The sequence below is a fragment of the Solanum pennellii genome, chromosome 11 (assembly GCF_001406875.1).
Source record: "Solanum pennellii chromosome 11, SPENNV200".
Lineage (NCBI taxonomy): Eukaryota > Viridiplantae > Streptophyta > Magnoliopsida > Solanales > Solanaceae > Solanum > Solanum pennellii.
Window position 1 is genome coordinate 50,689,940 of NC_028647.1, and position 18,880 is coordinate 50,708,819.

General features: G+C 39.1%; 1 protein-coding gene and 1 pseudogene across 1 annotated transcript; one reads left to right on the top strand and one right to left on the bottom strand.

Moving 5' to 3' along the window:
• The window catches only part of LOC107003911, a 28,140-nt pseudogene extending 22,194 nt beyond the window's left edge, over positions 1-5,946 (bottom strand).
• A 5,810-nt stretch (positions 5,947-11,756) lies between these two features.
• Positions 11,757-18,040, top strand: LOC114074752 (ATP synthase subunit a). Its single transcript, XM_027912735.1, is given in 6 exon segments — positions 11,757-11,865; positions 17,205-17,467; positions 17,469-17,604; positions 17,607-17,671; positions 17,673-17,895; positions 17,898-18,040. Coding segments are annotated over 6 exon segments (939 nt in total).
• The last annotated feature ends 840 nt before the right edge of the window (positions 18,041-18,880 follow it).

Here is an 18,880-nt window from a genome sequence, read left to right on the forward strand (position 1 = left end):
CTAAACTACCTTACGAAAGGGTTGGGATTCACCTCGCCTAGTACACCAACCAAGAAGAAAGATTTTATACATTTTCCCTTTCCGCCAAACAAGAATGATAGCCATTCGCGTTGATACGAATGTCCTTATTTCACAGTGATACGATTGTCCTTATTTCACAGTGCAATAACATTCTCATGTTAGAGTCTTACTATCTCTATTCTAAGTAGCACCCGGGAAAGCACACATGAAGAAGATCTTTACCACATACATATCTCCATAAGTATCCAAAGCTGCCTACTTAATGGTAGTGAAAAAGAAAAAACATAGATATGTTAACGAAGACAAGAGCCACTCATCTGAGCTAGCGGATTCGAATTCTGCTATGCCGGTGCACAAATCAAGCACACAAGGACTGCATAAATATTTTGTTTGTCTATCATTTCCCATTTTGGGCTGAATCCTTTTTTTAGGCAAGAGGACCCCTACTGATATTAACAAACCTGTTGATAGGATATAAGTACGCCGTTTGCTATTGATATAAGGGTTGCTCGGCTTTATGCGGCTTGGCTTTGCTATCGCTCGTAATGGTCGACAGTATTCTTGCCATACAATAATTCCAATTATTTAGAGCTTAAAGCTTCGCATGAAGCAAGCAATATGAGGTCGCTCTACTTCGTAGACAAGGCTCGTTCGGTACTTTACTTACAAGCTCGTGTAGTGCTCACCCCTATCTCTAAGGGGGCTTATGCACTCCACTTGTTGTCTACAAAATGAGCGTTAGAGAGAGCAATCGAAGCCCTCAATTTAGTGGCTTCCCTCTACCTCCTCTTTTATTTCAGCTTAAGCTTCCGCCTCATATGGCTCCCCAACTAAAAGAAGAATTCATCTTTTATAATAGAAAATACTTTAAATAAGAAATGAATAAATTCATTGTCCAAAAGTAGATCACATTTCTTGAGCACCTGTTCAACCCTTTGAAAGAAAAGGCTTTGTGCTTCACCCTCCTAAAAAATTTATCTTAGGGGCAAAGCGTGGGTCTTTTCACTAAGCGCTGTCCAATATGTCGAGAAGAGTAACTCCCAGATCTCATTCCTCTTCGCAACAAGCGGTTCTAGGGAATAGTCTCTGCGCAGAAGTTTGGAAAAAATAACCTTTTGGATCTCGAGTTGTTTGTCCATAATAGAGGTTAGATCTACCCCTAGATAAGAACCTCTACAAGAGTTCATTAACCTGCTCTCGAGTTCTACTCGACCGGTGTCGGCTTTCAAAACTGGGGTCTTGTTGAGATCAATTTAGGTCCTTCTCGCCACGCCACCCAAATACTCAGAGCTTTTTATGTATAAGGGAGAGGGGACGAGTACAGGCTCTTTGTTGGGTCTTTGTGGGATTAATTGATTGGATACCCGAGAGCCATAATATTTCGAAGGAACAACTTCTACGACGATAGGCATAAAGGCATTATTAGGTCCACAAATCACACTGCACTGACCATAGTATACTCCTTCTTGTTATACCAAAACAAAGCTCTGATTTAAATGACCCGGTACAAAATCATATTTTATACCTAAGGAAGGTACAGCCCAACTATGAGGTACATCAGCAGATGTTACAATAAAATATATAGGGCTCTTTACTAGTAGAACCACCCTATTGTCACTTCTAATAAACAATATTGACCCAATTCTAGATAATCTTATGGAATTGTATTATTGTAAAAAGCAAGAGATTGTTCATCGGAACTGTTATAGTCTGAATACACATAAGGTAGGGTCAACGCCTTCCTCCCCCCAAACTGTACTTGCAAGTTTCCCCGCAAAAAGCTCTGCACGCCTACTCTTAGAAAGAACACTAATTTTCTTTAGTTAGGTATTTCTACCGACCGTAAGACCCTTCATGAGTAAGGTTAATCAAAGAGGGGGGAAATTTTATTGGCAAGAGGGAACTATTTCTCACCCAACCTTACCTACCCTATGTATTCGAGGGAGAGGCTGGAACTGAAAAAGACCAGGTTCTAGACATATGAGAGAGGTAGAAGGTATGGTACAAGCAGTTTCATGAAAAGCGAATTCGATCCTATAGTCATCTTCTTTGTTGGAAAAATGCATAATGGAAAGGGATGCTAGTTGGCTTGGTGAAGTAGTAGCCCAAAAAAAGAAGATCCAGAGTGATTCCTTAGCTATCATGTCAATGGCCCAGTGGAACGCTTGAGTATAGATTCCCTATGCTCATGTAAATGGTCGGAGCCGGCCGGCGCGTAGATATAAAAGGATCCATCCATAGGCCTGACCGGATATCGTTTGTCCACAAACAAAACAAAAACAAGGTTGGTTTTTAGAAGTAGTTCATGAGACCTCAAATTCCCATGCTCTAGTGTGCATTATGCCAACAGGTCCAGCCACCAACTCTAGCTAAGAGTTAGAGTCACCCTTCTTTTTTTATGAAATAGAATAGAATAATGAATGAGATAGTCTATATACTGTATCAATCATAGGATCACTCTATGAATAGGTCAATTATATGTGACCTCTCACCGTTCACGACATCTCTTGCTTCTCGCAAGAACGACTCCTTGGTAAAGGAGTAAAAGTGCTTGTCCCCATCGGTCAACTTGCTTGTGCTTGTTGATACCTACCATAAGACTCTGTCCCCGAAGCAAAGAAAGAGGCGCAAGAACAAGAGGTTGTCCTCTTCTTACAGTCAAGTGGTTTTCCGCTCCTCTCCCAACCCATTATTTCCGCAACTACTATTGTGGTTGTTGGCAACGAGGATCCCCCATTTGAAAAGGTTACTAGGACAACCGTTAGATGCAAAGTTGTATACCACTGCTATGGTGCCGATAGATTCACTACTTCAGCGCCGTTCTCGGAGATTGCAGGATGAGCATCTATTTCTTGTATATCGTTGAACAGTGAAAAGAGGGATGTGTACCTCCTGCAACAACAAGAGTGGAGCCATAGGCTCCTATGCTCGGAGCATTTTAGCGTATAAGTCTAACCACCTCAACTCCCCGTTTCTGGCATGCCATAGTAATTAGAATCTCTCGACAGCGGGAATGGGAGATTACTTGTAAGCTAGATGCTCCGCAAACCCTATTCAACTTTAATGCATTTCGTTTCACTTTAAGAACCCTCGGGGAGAAGCGCACTCCGATACCATTGATTTCCGATAGCTTTGATAGTAATGGGTGGATCTACTACTACCTCGTCTATTGAGTATAACAGAGCAAATGACGGTATATCAAAGAACATAGGGATGATACTAGGAAATATGGTCCAAAGAATCTCGATAGTAGTTCCATGAACAATCGTTTGCAAGATTTGATTTTATTATAGTCGAAATTCCATAAAGCGCGACCCAAGATCCATGATACGAAAATGAAAATAAGAATAACGAAGAAAAAGACACCGTGATGTAAGTCTTTTATGCCTTGCATTATAGGTTTTGGTGCGTCTTGAGATCCTAATTTCCATGGTTCCGCTTCATCACAAGGAGCAATTGTGAGGAATAGACATTATAGAACAATCATTTGCTTTGGTTCATGCTTTGACTGCTCTGCTCCCCCCTAAAAAAGAGAGACTGAATTTGTTCCACCTTCCTTATAAGAGTAGTGAAGAAGTATAGATTTAGTTAATTGTTGACCAACAGAAAGTATGGGATCAAAAAAAGGCAAATATTTTTCTTTTTTGAGAAAGAAATCATAGTGATTGATGGCTCTTAATATCCGGTGAAATGGAATTGGCATGTACCAATTTGGGTCAGATGTATATGGTTATGACCACTGAACAAACATTAATGATGAATATAGTTTATCCGCCGCTAATGTAGCGGCTTATCGAGCATTTGACAAAATCCCACCACCCATTTCAAATAGGATCTGTCCCCTTGAAACACGACCAATACAACCCATAGGATTTTCTTTTCCTGTTCCTATTCTTACTTCAATAGGTTTCCCGGTAATAGGGATATCTGCGAGAGCTCTTACACATATCTTACCATTTCATTTGAAATGCCCACTCATAGCACGATGGAAGTGTCCGATAATAGCATGATGTGCTGCTTTAATGGCTCGATATAAAAGACGACAAGCTCTACAACTTTTAGTGCCATATCTTCCTAAACCAAGTTCTGTACCATCTGGTTCGCAACCCCTACTACATCTGCCTTTACGATATTTACTATTTTTCGTATGTTTCGGATATAGCACGTCTCCGCTTTTTTTGACTATATGAAATCCACACTTTGACACCTAAGATTCCTTAATAAGTAGATACTTCCGCCGGAGCATAACCTATTTTATCGTTAAATACATTACGAGATGTTTTTCCATACTTTCCACATTCAATTCTAGCTATTTCTGCACTTCCATATCGACCTGAACAACATATACGGATGCCCTCCACCCCATTTTAAATTACTAATGGAATATCCTTCACTATTTGATTAAAAATGGAAATAAATGATCTTGTTTTGTTCATGGGTTGAAAACAGTTGTCTACAACAATCGGAGAAGCACTTTGATAAACATATTTGATCTTGACCGATTCAATTAAGGTATTAGTGGTTGTTCTATTATACAACAAAGATCACATTTTTTGCAGTTCAGATAATAGTTGTACCCGTATGGAATTTTCTATTTCTCAGTATGATCTCTATCATCATCTCTATTCCCCTTATCAATTCTCCTATCCTATTTAGGTTTATGAATTTCTCTATCAATTCCATTACCTTACCCTTACCCATGAGGTTCTGGCATTTTCTCCTTAATTGACTTATCTGTTTTTCCCGGGCATCCTAAAAAAGGTTATTATACACTCAACCCCATCCCTTTGATAAAAAGGTAGCATCGAAGAAAGGAAAGAGCGAGGTGGTGGTTTTTGTTGTTCTCGGGAAGAGAAAATCATTCTCTTGTTGAATAAAGTGGGTCACCCTCTTTTTAGCTTCGGCCAAACAATTTTTCTCGCTGGTCGAGCATTTTTTTAAAAAAGCGATACAAGAACGTGTTCTTTTATACAAGATTTTTCCATGTGCATTCCCTCATCGTAGATGGTTAAGCCCCGCCCGATGCCATGAAATGATTGAGAACTACGACGGGGTCGAAATGCGTTTCCTTCTTTGTATTCAGTAAGTATTGGATGACCGAATATTTCAAGGAAGGGCGTACTTTGGGGAGGGTCTTTTTAAGTAGATGACTCGTCGGGGGGTCAGAGCAGGACATCTTTGGGAAAAATAAGTTTAATAAGTTTGTTTTCTTGAAGGAGACGTCATTTTCTATCAGGAACGCTATTTCATTTTCATTCCCGGGGTATTTCGGATGCTTGAAGGACCCACTGACACGAAGTGATTTAGAAAGATTTTTCTTTATCGATGGTGATCGGTCATGGTATCCATAGCCTTGCTTCTTTTTCGCCCAAATCCTGATTTTGTTTTGCTTCTCCCGATCGTTAAGCCTGATCTACTCGACTCTTTTCCCTACCCCTGGCCTCTCACTTTGTTTCGTTCTTCTTCTGTAGCGTTGCTTGAATGAAGACACTCGATCACCCCAACTTTTCCAAGTGGCCCCCAATGGCCCTTCTTTTTTACGGGTCTGGATTTTTCATGTCATTTCAGTCGTCCTGGTCGACGGGGAAGAAATAAATGAATGAATGTTCTTTTAGGAATATGTATAATAATACACCTACCAGGCAAAAAACAAAGGTGAATCTCGTAGGTGGACGTATTGAACTGAAATAAGATCTCAGATTGACATCTTAATACACTTACTAGAAAAATAAATAGAGTCAATGGTAACTCCGCCGTGGGAAGAGCCGCTTCCTTCTTGTTTGATAAGGGGGGGCTTCCATTCACCAGCGCAGATGAAAAGTGGTGTCCGAACCGTGCTAGATCGTCACCCATCATACGACTCTCAAACCCAACCTGTGGTGGATCCCGGGAGACAAAGTCAAAACACAACATCCTTTGCCCCATTCTTTGAGATGCTCTTCTCCTGTTTTACGAATTCTACAACTCTCTTTACTGAGTAAGACTCCATCCATATCCTAAATAGAGGTTTTTCTTTCTTTCAATCATTAGAGATAGGGGTTTGGTATTAATAAAAAAAGGTCAAGGGCGCGTCGGAACGGTCGGTAGCTGATAAGTATCATTCGAGAATTTAATTTTCTCACTTCTTGTTGCTTTTTTCAAAGAAAAAAAAGAAGGGGGTCGATTTATGCTCCTTCCCTTCCACTACGTAACCGCGCTAGCTGGTACTACGACCCCTCTATCCCACACATCTAACCAGCTTGCGTGGTTCACCGGTTCTATCGAAAACTCTCATTTGTTGAAGCACAGTTTATTAACTGATATGAAACTTAGCACTTGTTTTCTTATTGATCCCGGGGCGGTGGCATTCCTAAATGAAGTCTACCCGAACTAAATTAGCACTTCTAATATTAGGCAAAGCCTCTCAAACTGAGCTCGGAGCAGGGGCCCTGGATGGGTTTCCGACTGGAACATAGGGGAATAGTTGTCCAGGTTTCTCGGCCTAGTATCCTGCACCTCGCATTCATGATATCTACATTCAACTGTGCCCCGGAGACACGGTCGTAGCACACCCGTCCAGTAAGATTCTTTAACGACATAATATAGTCCTGGGTGTCTTCAAATTGTCTTCTAGCCTTAGAAGAAGTCCTGACCGCCCTCGGAATCTTCAACGTCCTCCTTTGATATTCTAATCTAGTAGAACTAAAAGACTAACCCATTCGTTGACATTCACGGTCGCCCTCACTAAACCAACTTGAATTTGAACTATGATTTAGATCAAGTCTTACCGTAATAGGATTTCCTTTTCATGACATATGCTCTTAGAATTTACATTTTCCTCCTTTTTCTTCCCTGTCAAATATTTGTTCTCGAAGGTATTCATGTCCGTGTAGAAGAAAACTCTCCTAATTTATGACCAACCTTTCCTTTAGTAATCTTACAACGAACAAGATTTTTTCCATTGTAAATTCATACAGAGTAATCAACGAATTTCGGTCAAATAGAAGACCTAGGTGACCAAATTTTCTTGTTTAAAAGAAGATCTCTCTTCTTATTAGTTCTCTAGAGGAATGCATCAACAAAAATTCCCTTCCATACAAATCTTCGTGGCATGAACGAATTTCTTCTCTTCAAATTTACCCCTAATGCTAGCTCCTACTCCTACTGCTTCTCTTTTTGGATAGGATCCTCCTTGGTCCTTTTTACATAAAACTCTCGGCTGCCCAAGAGGACTGTATATCTTTCTCGTTATACGCAATATCTTCAAAGGCAAAGAAAAAGATCTACCATGGCCTTATTTTGGCATGGGATTTGGGTTACAAGCAGATCATTCTTGAAAAAGATTTTGAATATTGTTTTCAAGCTTTGATTCATTTGATTTCCTTTAGTCACCCTCAAGCACAATTAATCCAACCTTGCAGGAATCTTGTTCAAAGGGATTGGCAGTTCTTTTGTGAGCGTACTCATAGAAAAGATAGAAGGTAAGATCGCGGCCGAATGGTTGTCATCTGAAGCTCTCAAGCCGCTCTCGGGTTATCAACAACATTTGACCAGCTTTGCTGGACATAAAATACTCAAAAAGGAAGAAACAAGAGGAAAATGTTATTGTAAATTGCACGAGAAATGGACTCACTCTACAAATAATTGTGTAAATTTAAAGAATCTGATTTAAGATTACTTGGAGTAAGGTTTGTTCTAGATAGCAGACCGACCCATGGGAATCGAGACACCTCCATTTGCGGGAGCAGTAGAGTGATCAATATTATGTCTGCTGACTTAAGGAAGTTGTCTTAGCCACAGAAAGAGTTGGAAGAGGCTGAGCACATCCCATCCCACAAGAGTCAAGCCCTTTAATGGGTTAGAAGTACCATAAATTGGATTTTAGTGGACTCAAAAACAAAATCTTGATATAATAGATATCCTGGTAAGATGAAATAAAAAAAACCATACGTTGAGCCCATCACAGAGATGCACAGAGGAAGAAAACGAACGTTAGTCTCTTGAGAGACCGATCAATAAGTGCAAAACTAAGGGGAATGGTTAGTGATGAGAGCATAAGACAGAGAAAGTTCAATCTGACTCTTTTGAATCCCAGGGATTGCCTTAGGGAAGAGGATAGTCCCTGAAAAATCAATATCTATTGGTATCATTCAAATGCGAATATAAGCCTGATGAAGCATAAAAGTTAAGTAATAATAATAAGAGGCTTTTGTGTGTTGATGGTCATGTTACCTGTCTCCTACGCTACGCTCTCAACTGGATAAATCACTTTGTCCTTATTTATTGAAGAGGTACCCTGTGGAACATATTTTATGGAATTGAACTCTTTATTCCATATTTCGTTTCTTGCTGATTAAATGAAACTTATGTAGTCGATACTCATGGGAAGATCCCTCTAGGATCTCGGCATCTATTTCGTCAATGACTCAACCTTTAGTCTACTTTGAATGATCCTATATGCACTTATTCCATCTAGTTAGTCAATGTAAGTGATTTCATACGTCAAAGTCTAATGAGATTATATTAACAGTCAATGTAAGTGATTTCATACTCAAGAAATATCAACTAGAATAGTTGGCAAAGGCAATAATTCGTTGAAAGTCATTTCAGTACATAAACACTATAGAGTCTCTTCTTTATATAACTTTTCTATCTCATCTATCTTACTTTTTGATTAAGCAGCCCTGGAATCACATCACTCCGGGCGACAAGCCTACTCATCCTCAACGATAGTCTAAGCCCATGCCAAAATGGCCTCATTGTCATGGGATCCCTATCCTTATTACTCAATATAGTCGTTCTATTTGCAGCACCTATTCAGGAGCTGGGGAATTGGCTTGCAAGAAAAATCTTGATTAAAATTCCATATCTTTCTATTTTCCTCTATCTCCGGCTAGAAAAGAATGCCTCAAACTCTGATGTCTCACTAGTTCATATACGAGGAGATAATCATCAAAGTTCGGGAATCTCAATGGGAATACCTCACTGCATCGGTATCGGTTATAAGCCACATTCAGCGAAGAGATTATGGACTTTGTCCCCTTAATGCAATATAAATTGCTAGGAAAAATGAATAAATAGTGGAATTCTATAGGTTTAGCTAAGACGATTTTAGAAATTTGAAACTTATCCTTTTTTGTTTGGTCTGAGCTCAAATTAAGCAATATATTACCCGAGAGGAGCTGTCTGGGTGCACCCGAACTGCTCTTCAACCACTTGCGGCAGAATTTCCAAATCTATTTAATATGGAGATGTTGGCACAAAAAGGTGAACTCTAATTATACATCAATCTTTTGCTCTGGCTGCTATTGACATGACTACGTTGTCTCACTGAGATGTGTTTTCTCATGGAGGAAAGAAAGATGGGCCAAATCATGCGGTTAAGTTCCCAAGAAATTTCATACTAGCTTCTTCCATTACTGCCACCCCTAAGTATTGCATTATTTGTGAGAGTTCGGCCATTTGAAGAAAAGACATCGGATTATACAAAGTGCCCCTAATGCTATGATGGTGACATAATAAGGTTGTCGTCATTTTCAAATGAATAACATGAAAGATTTTTTTGATCATTGTTCCAATGTATCTCAGCGTTTCTGCAGGTTCCAATTTAGATGGCTGAAATTGACCATTAGAAAACAAAACAATGGAAAAGAAAAAAAATTCTTCTTTGAAGTTGATTTTAATGAGCATAAAAACAGGCGAAGAATCTAATTACTCCTTTTTGTTTCACTTTATAGGGTAGGGTCACCATGCCTATGTGGGTCATAGAAAAGAAAAAACATAAATCCTAACAAGCGAGCCATGCTTACTTGAAATTTTCTAGAACTGTCATCACCCATGGTTGATTAAGAAAAAAATTTGGAAACAAGAGACTAGTTTTTTTCCAGTTTCTAATTCCATAATGTCTGCATCTTTTGTTCTTGTTATATATGAATGATTTGATGTACTACACCACCTGAATTACATCCCTCCTTGCATGCATTTGTTCATTCACATCCCTGGACAACGAGAATTTAGAGTATATTGTATGGCCACACAGTATTTTATGATTTTTTGGAGGAATTTATAGCATCCATCTCCTAATGTATAATGTGCTGCCTAGTGACAAATCACCAACTCAAGAGTCCCTGAAAGCCTTCATCTACATAACTGACATATACTTGTTCCTCAATGCATGCATCGTCAGAAATGGCATACAAAATATTCTCATCATTGAGTCCATACAAATTGAACATTCCGGAAGCTTCTAGAGACCGGCGTTTGGGCATAGCAATTGAGGTTTCTCCTGCTACAGTTCAAGTGCCATTAGCGGAAATGTCTCGAGGAGTAGTTAATCGGGCAGGAGATAATAGCAAAATAATTGTGTGCACTGGTGGACCTAATACTTATGTACCCGGGCTAGAGACCTCTCTCTTCTGTGCCTCTCTCTCTAGAGAATGCTATCTGTTCTTATTCATGTATTCCTTCAATTAGAAAAAAAATGAAAAATGTTAAGATATTCTTAATGATATTCAAGCTTCTACCCTGTAGAGTCTTTAATAACTGAATGACCCTTTAAAGGATAGCCTGACCCTTTGAAACCCGGCAGTTATTGATGGCTTGCAAAGAAAGCTGGGCTAGGTCTTCTTCCCTTAGAGAGTCTTATTCTCCTTTCCCGAGTTCTCAAATATTTTCTTTTGTCTCTATTTATTCTATTATATTATATTTATCCGATTCACTTGTGTTTCAAGAAATCTTACAAAAGTCAATTCATTCAACAAGAAATGTTCATATAGGATCTACCAGCGACCGGTTTACGGAACAAGGAGTAAAGCAAGGTCCAGGAAATTGATAAAATAACCTGGCCGAAGTAAGTCTTGTGTTCAATTCCGCGGTTGGAAGGATTTCTTTCTGCCATCTGTCTTTCCTTTCTCTATGTTCTTTTAGCGAAGGTAGGTGAAAGTCAATCTTTTGGCTTGGGGGCTCAGGGACTATAGTGAGTTGCTTCCCCTCTAGCCGTAAGCTCATTATTAAAATATCCTATTGGGTTTTCATAATCTGGAGTAAAAGAATTTGCACCTTTGCATGCCAGTACCAAAAATCGATGCCTTACCAATTGGCTATACTCGATAGGTCTGTTTTGGATGGAAGGAACGGGGAGAGGTGAAGGGAGAAGCAAGGCTCGAAGAACGAGTCGAGCCATGCAAGAACTCAGGGATATAGAAAGTAAGCAGCAAGGTTCTCCCTTAGGACCGACAACAACAAGCTCGCGAGTCTAATAGAAAGAGAGGATAATCTCTCTGCTCTATATGCTTTCAATGTTATGCCTATCAAAGATGGCAAAGGTTTCTGTAACCTTAGACTCGTTACGCTGTTCGACCAAACTCGTTGGATCCGCATCCACCGAAAGTCGGTAACCTTAGATACCATCATCATTTTGTACTCTCTCAATAATTTCAATAGTTCAATGAAAGCCTTTGGTGTAAAAAAACCAAGCCTTCAGAAAGAAAGACATAATATAATAATTATTTAATTAATAAAAATTAATAATTCAAAAAGAAAGGGTTGGTTAAGAACTATTGACTGTAAACCATATCAACTACATTCACTTAATTGAGATGTTCGCCTTTGTTTGGAATGTAGATGGATGAAAAGGAACTTGAGGCTGGAACTGATTAAATTCGGGGAAAACATGGAAGCGCTCACTATACTGGGGGCCAAGACATTACCGCGACATAAGTAAAATGTACCCTTGAAAAGACTAAAGGAACGGGGGAATGACTACCTGTAATAAAGCACAAAATAATACGAGCCGACCAGAAGAAGCAAGGCTTAGATTACCAGATCCTGGACACAATCTTCCTAGAGATGCAAAGGCACTTGACTGTAAGGAAAGGGGCCCTTGGGCCACTTGCCTCACCCTTTTTTTGCACCTATCCTTCTTGCTTGCTTACCTATAGCTCTCTTGTCTTAGTGACTCTTCCACTTTTCTAGATTTTTTTCTTAATGTTAAAATGAGAGATTCAAAGTTATACTATAGGTTTTCCTCTAGAGCCGATATTCCTCAACAAATTCAGGTTTTTTCTCTCAAAAAATAGGGCTTATTGAATATCATATTGGTTTGGTTTTGTTCTTTTTCATTTTATTAGCAGTAATGTTTTGGGCTGTCTTGTACCTCTTTGTGAGCAGGTCTATGTATTTCTTTATGAGTAAGGTTTTGCAATCCTCCCCCTTAACCCCCCGGCAGGGGGTAGATGGAGTATTGACAAAGATGCTTGAGACTGAACACATCACCCCTTACTTAGTTCGGCTATGGAACGATATTCGCAAATGATTGTTCAATATAGTTACTCACCTCACACCCAATTTCCTTTGAGGGGTGTATACCGGACGGGTTGCTACCCGGATGACCAAACCTGGCTACTGGGAAAAGCTTGGTATACTATCTTACCTTTATCAGCAGGCGGTATAGTAGCATTGCAATTATTCCACCAGTACATGTCACTTTATCCGGATTTATCAGTGTAGTAGAAACTGTAGACGAGGTAGGCATGAGACGTATGTTGTTGATTAACATCCTTTTGCCACTATCTTTCTTTACAAAAAATGCATCCCCTACCATTAGTCGTCTATGGTGATCTGTGATTCGTATTGAATCAATCTAACATTACGTTCGGTAACTTCAGCAGTCATAAAAAACCTAATTCCATTGAGTTGATTCCAAATCCTCGCCTTTGTTCATATTCAGTAGCAGCTTGCTGGTGTCCTTTAGGTCTTGAACTCTTGCAATCGGACGCCAACCTATTGGAAATAGACTACTCTCATCCCTCTTCTTTCAGTCGAGTAACCAAATTTTTTCGTGCTTCTTTAGACGACATTGACCTGTATATAAGTCAGATGTTGGAAAGTGAAGCCCCATAATATAAGCACTCTGTTGGTAAAGTACTGCCTTTATAGCCTATAGTATATCTGAGTAGCTAAGAGCTTCTACAATTGAAAATCGCAGGAATCGACTTGATTTGCGTTAATGGGGTTTTGAGGGACGTCTTCTCTTTCCCTGACCAAGCAAGTCACACCTAATCGCACTTGTTGCCATCTTTATAACTGGCCTTTATGTCATATCATAGTCTATATACTATTGCTGGTTGTAGCCTTTAGCTACCACACGAGCCTTGTAGCTATCAATAGTCCCATCAAACTTTGAATTTCTCTTGTATAACAACTTGCGAGCCGATACACAAATTTCGAAATCAAAATTTCGCAGGAAAATGGGATGAACAAAAAGATTTTGAAAAAAATAAAGGAATACTTCCATTGTAGTGCCTACAACGCCAGGAAGCCTTTATTACTATGCTAACCACTATGGGGTCTATGTTGGCTTAATGCGATGAAGAAAGACGTTTGTAAAGGGCCATATACTACAAACGTAAGAAAATGACTGAGTAAAAGACCAGGTATACCAATTTTGAGAAAACCTGCTTGGCGGGTAATGTAGAAATTGAGGCATTACATGTTGTCTTACCCAATACATTTAATAGCTTCCATGGATCTACGAAAAATGTATTTGTTCGAGAAATTCGCTTTAGCGTAACGGGAAGGACCGCAAGATGTTTACTGCTGATGTCTTAATTTGACATAACGTATGTAACCAAAAAGGAAGGGCAATAGCAGCACACCTTACACCATATCAAGGAGGAACATGAGTTTGAGGATTGCTACCCAGATGAGGAAATAGTTGTCACAGAAGAGGAGTTGAAAGCCACTTGACTGTAAGGAGATGAGGGCATGGAAATTTTACTTTGATGGCACCACTAATCAAAATGGGTACGTAGTAGGGGTATTGCTGATTGCACTTGATGAATCGAACACCTCGATTACCATTAAGTGTAACTTTTAAGGAACAAAGATTAACACTAAAGATGAAGCCTGTATCCATGGACTAAATACTGCCTTGAACCTGGGAATATAAAAAATCAAAGTATTCAGGTATTCGACGCATATCATCTGCCAAACACAAAAGATATGAAAAACCAATATGATAAATTTTTGACATACCAAGCTAATCTTGAAAATCACACTGAGCAATTCTAGAAAATAAGTTTCTCTCTAGTTCCCAGAGAAAAAGGAAGTTTGTGGATGCATTGGCAACACTGGCCTCCATGATAAACATTTCTGAGGGAAAGCCCGCCCAATTAAGATAGAACAAAGAAGCAGCCCGGTGCATTGTTACCTAATAGAAATTTTTGAGTGGACTACCGGCATGTTAAATAGGGATATTTTGGAAATTGAAAGGTAACCCAATTGTAAAACATGCTTTATTAACATCAGGGAACATATTAAACACCAAACGTCTCCCAAACATGCAACGGAAAATAATAAGAAGATAATCCTGACGTTTGCAATCCAATTCATTGCGCGGGGATGCGATTTTCCAGGCTGGGGCAAATCTTTCCCTTATCTCTAAAGTGGGACCCTGGGCCACTTAACTGTAAAGAAAGGGGTTCGACTTTATACTCTTGCGTGTATCCTTTCAACTGCTCCATCAGCTTTTTCTTGACTTTATAGACCCACTTGTAGTCAATATCTTCTTTCCCTAAAGGAAGATAGACTCCATCCCAAGTATCAAACCATTCTACTTCTACAATCTCTCTCTACATAGAGCTGCCATTAGGGTTGAGATATGGCCTCTGCAAAGGTACCGGGTTAAAAAAGATGGATGAAATCGCAAAAAATACTCATGGGAAGTAGATATGAACTTAGTTTATATAAACCTATTAATAAGAAAACTAAGAAGGGTGGATCAACGTACCCCGAGAATATAAGCTAGAGAACCTAAGTTTGAAGAACAGTCTTTTTTCGAAGTATAAGGAGAGAGGGAGACAACTTAATCAGTTCGCTCAGCTCTTACAACTGAGTGACGAGAATCTATCTTTGCAAACCTGCGAAACTTACCCTTAAGTTGATCACTCTGGTCACCCAGATCTTGCTGACTCTATTAAATCAGAGAATTATGATACTGTGTCACATAAACTCCTCAATTGTTCCACCCCTCCCCTCCAAGGGGAGACAGAGGAACATAATGGTCCACCATCGAAGGGAATCTCAATGCCCCGAGCTCCGTAGTAAGTTCAAAAAAGGTGACATGTCGAGAAAGGTTGAATCATCGTGCAGAAGGATCATTAACACTTCTAGCCCTTTTGAGTGAGGGCTACCCCAACCTCACCTAGAAAACACATAGAATGAGATTTAGGGCTTAGTATGTCTTGTGCAGGAGATGGTTTTTCACAATGCACGTGCGTCCGAATAGGCATTGGTTTGAATAATCATCTCATTGAAAGAGAGTAAAACTCCCAAATATAACGTGTAGAGGAGATCGCTCACCAATAATAGGACCCATCGACTTGTTACTCAAATAAACGACCATCATTAAATTGGGTTTACTAGGGATCCTAGTGGAATTCCTTGAGCAACTCTAATAATGCTAATAAATAAGGGGAATTCCCAACATTTTATATATAAGAAAGGCGCTAGCTAGCCCCCAACCTATACAAGGGATTCCACCTCCATTTGGTCGTGCTGCTATGATGTAACGTGCAATCGTCCCAAAGCAGCAAGATGTATTGTATAGGGTCCCCTATTTTATTTCTCTTAAATTCCTTTATGTATTTCGAGTCCGGAATAGAGTTGTGGCTTATTCAAAGCTAAATCATAATGCATTCTTTGGCATAGCTATTCACGAAAGGTGGCATTGGACATCTGTCAGCGGCGGGAGTCTTACATCCGAGCGAGAGGTCAGACCAATCACATTCATCCTGGTCTGATTCGAACAGATCTTGTTGATTGAATAAATCCATTGTTGTATGCCTACTTCTTAATCAATTTATTCATACTAGGACCAGCCGTACTGTCTTTGACTACTCCTTAGATATTGTGGAAATATTTTTTCATGGTGGAGAGTGGGGAGTGAAAAGACCAATGCAGCAGAGAAGGACTGTATGAATCGGAATCGATTATTAAGATTAAAAGATACGACCGAGAAAGAAAGGCTCCCCGTTCGAACATTGGTTGATCTTAGATTAGCGTGCTTGCTGCTGATTCATGTTGTATAGTCATAACACTTTCTCTTTCATAGAGGTCCACCCCTCTTGTATAGTAAGGGCTACTTTTGTTGCGCGGCTTTCTCTTATAGGGTCACTTGACTCAGCTTGAGCTACTTGACTCAGCGACTAGAGTAATGCGTTCATACGGTGAGAGTCATTGGTTCAAATACAATAGTAGGTAAAATCGACCGAAACCCCTACTTTTTCCATATTGAGAACAAGCCCGGACTAGAAGCATGGTGTCAATTGTATGATCAAGGCATTGGTTTCTTCCATCATTGTCGTTTTTCGACCACATTGACATCTTAATATCAAGGAAACCCCCCCCCCCCTTATTTCACAAGTAGGTGGAGACCTGGAGGGTCGGAAACCTCAACGGGAAACCTTTCACCGTGCCACACGATTCTTTCACAAAGCGCTCTTTCCACTCCTATTCCCGCAAGAAAAGATGTTTCAAAATAAGATAGCAGGCGACCAAAAAGCTCCAAGGAAATATTCTAGAGCGCGTACCCTTAGTTTTGACTCTTTCTCTATGCTAAAATGATAAATAGAAAAAAGAAAAAGAAAGAAATTCTTTTGAAGAAGATAAATTGCATAAATTCTTCCTTTTTTGATCCCATGGTTTCTGTTGGTCAACAACAAACTAAATCTATACCTCTTCTCTACTCGTACAGGTTTGACAGAGTTAAGCTGTATTCAAGGAATCTTTTTGTCTCAATCAATCATAAATGCCCAATAAAAGACCCTTCTCTTCCATTTATGAAGATTTCTCTGCCATTCCTTCTCAATTGACCGAGCCTTTTTTTAACTTGAACTACACAACTTTTATTTAGAGTTGTTGGCCCAAAGTCTTTCAAGTCATCTTTAAAAATATCCCTCTCCTTGTTATCCACGAGATAGAGGAGCTACATTGAGTAGGAGAGCCTATTGTTCTCGAGAAGATTGAGGATAAATTAAGAGAGCCTATTGTTATTGAAATGATAAAGGAAAAATTTGGAGTAGGAGAGCCGCCTGTTGTTATCGAGACTGCCACAAGAATTTCACCTCCACAAGGCAATTACGAGAGAGTGATCGACTATATATAATGTGGATTTAAGTATTTATGCATAAAAGATATATGAATAGCGGATCTCTGTCAAAGGAAACACGCGCGTACAAATAACCCCGATAAAACTGAACAATTAGAAATATGTGTCCCACCTGAACAACTGGATCTAGTGAATGATCTCATCTTCATCCCACTTAATCAATTTGAGATTGTGCCAATGATGGATTTTAATATTGGAAACTTATATTTCTCATTCACAAATCCATCTTTGTTTATGCTACTAACTATTAGTTGGGTCCTACTTTTGGTTTATTTTGTTACTAAAAACGGAGGAGAAAACATCAGTACCAAATTCATGGAAATCCCTGGTCGAGCATATTTATTATTTTGTTCTGAACCCGGTAAACGAAAAAATAGGTGGTATTTCCGGAAATGTTAAACAAAAGTTTTCCCCTCACATCTAGGTCACTTTTACTTTTTTTTAGTTTGTAATGACCAGGGTATGACAAATTATAGCTTCACAGTTACAAACATTTTTCTCATTTATTTTGGGTCTCTCATTTTCAATTTTTATTGGCATTACACTAGTGGGATTTCAAAATAATGGGCTTCATTTTTTAAGCTTCTTATTACCAGTGGGAGTCCCGCTGCCATTACAACCTTTTTTAGTAATCCTTGAGGTTATCCCTTATTGTTTTCGAGCATTAAGCTCAACAATACATTCATTTGGTAATATGATGGCCGGTCATAGTTCAGTAATGAGTTTAAGTCATTTGCTTGGACTATGCTATGTATGAATGATATTTTCTATTTCATAGGGGATCTTGGTCCTTTATTTATAGTTCTTGCATTAACTGGTCTGGAATTAGGTGTAGCTATAGCACAATCTTCATCAAAGTGCTTATTTTTATAATTGAAAAAAGGTTATTATGAATGGGTATACATAGTCGTGGAGTATTCCTAGATTTTTCTTTAATGGAATCGTTCATTCACATCACCTTACTTTATAGCAGTTATTGCTCTAATTTCAGACTGTATAAATCTCGTCTAAACTTTTTCTTTGAAATTGGGGACTATTCAAGTTTCATAATAAGATAGGCAAGTGGAACGAAAACTAGACATATCGTGCTAGGCAAAGACAAGTTAGAATAGATAGCTCGTGGGTGGGATTAACGTGACAGATTACTATTGCAGAAAGTGGTAGAATAGGGGGAAGAATTATGGCTATAAAGGTCCTCTCCCTCTTAGAAAATTGTTCTAAGGTTAAATCTCAATTCCCCAGTCAGATGTCTCAGAAAGGGTAGTGATCTCCCCCTGAAATGTATCACGACCATAAAGAGAAGAAAAGGGAGATAGCATGTTGATAAGAAAAAATGGTAATCTGTTGATGAAATAAAGTGTAGTATTGAATGCTTCAACTCATAAATGATTTGGTAATCCATTATTTATCATCAAAGTCATTGTCATTTCAACTATAACTATATGTTGGTGTTATCTTCAAGACACCCCATTCTGCAGCTGAGTATGAACACACGAGAGCTCACGTTTGATTCATATCTTCGGGAGCATGAAATCAAATGCCCTTGACATGTATTCTCCGTTGAGTTCAGATCTCAACCTATTGATCTGATTGCTTTCATTCTTCAAGTAGTGAAGTCACTCCGGTTTATGTACAAATTGACGCTATAAAGTCTATATCTTGCCCTTAGTTACTTAATAGTATTCGACCTTTATTGCAGATATAATATCTCTT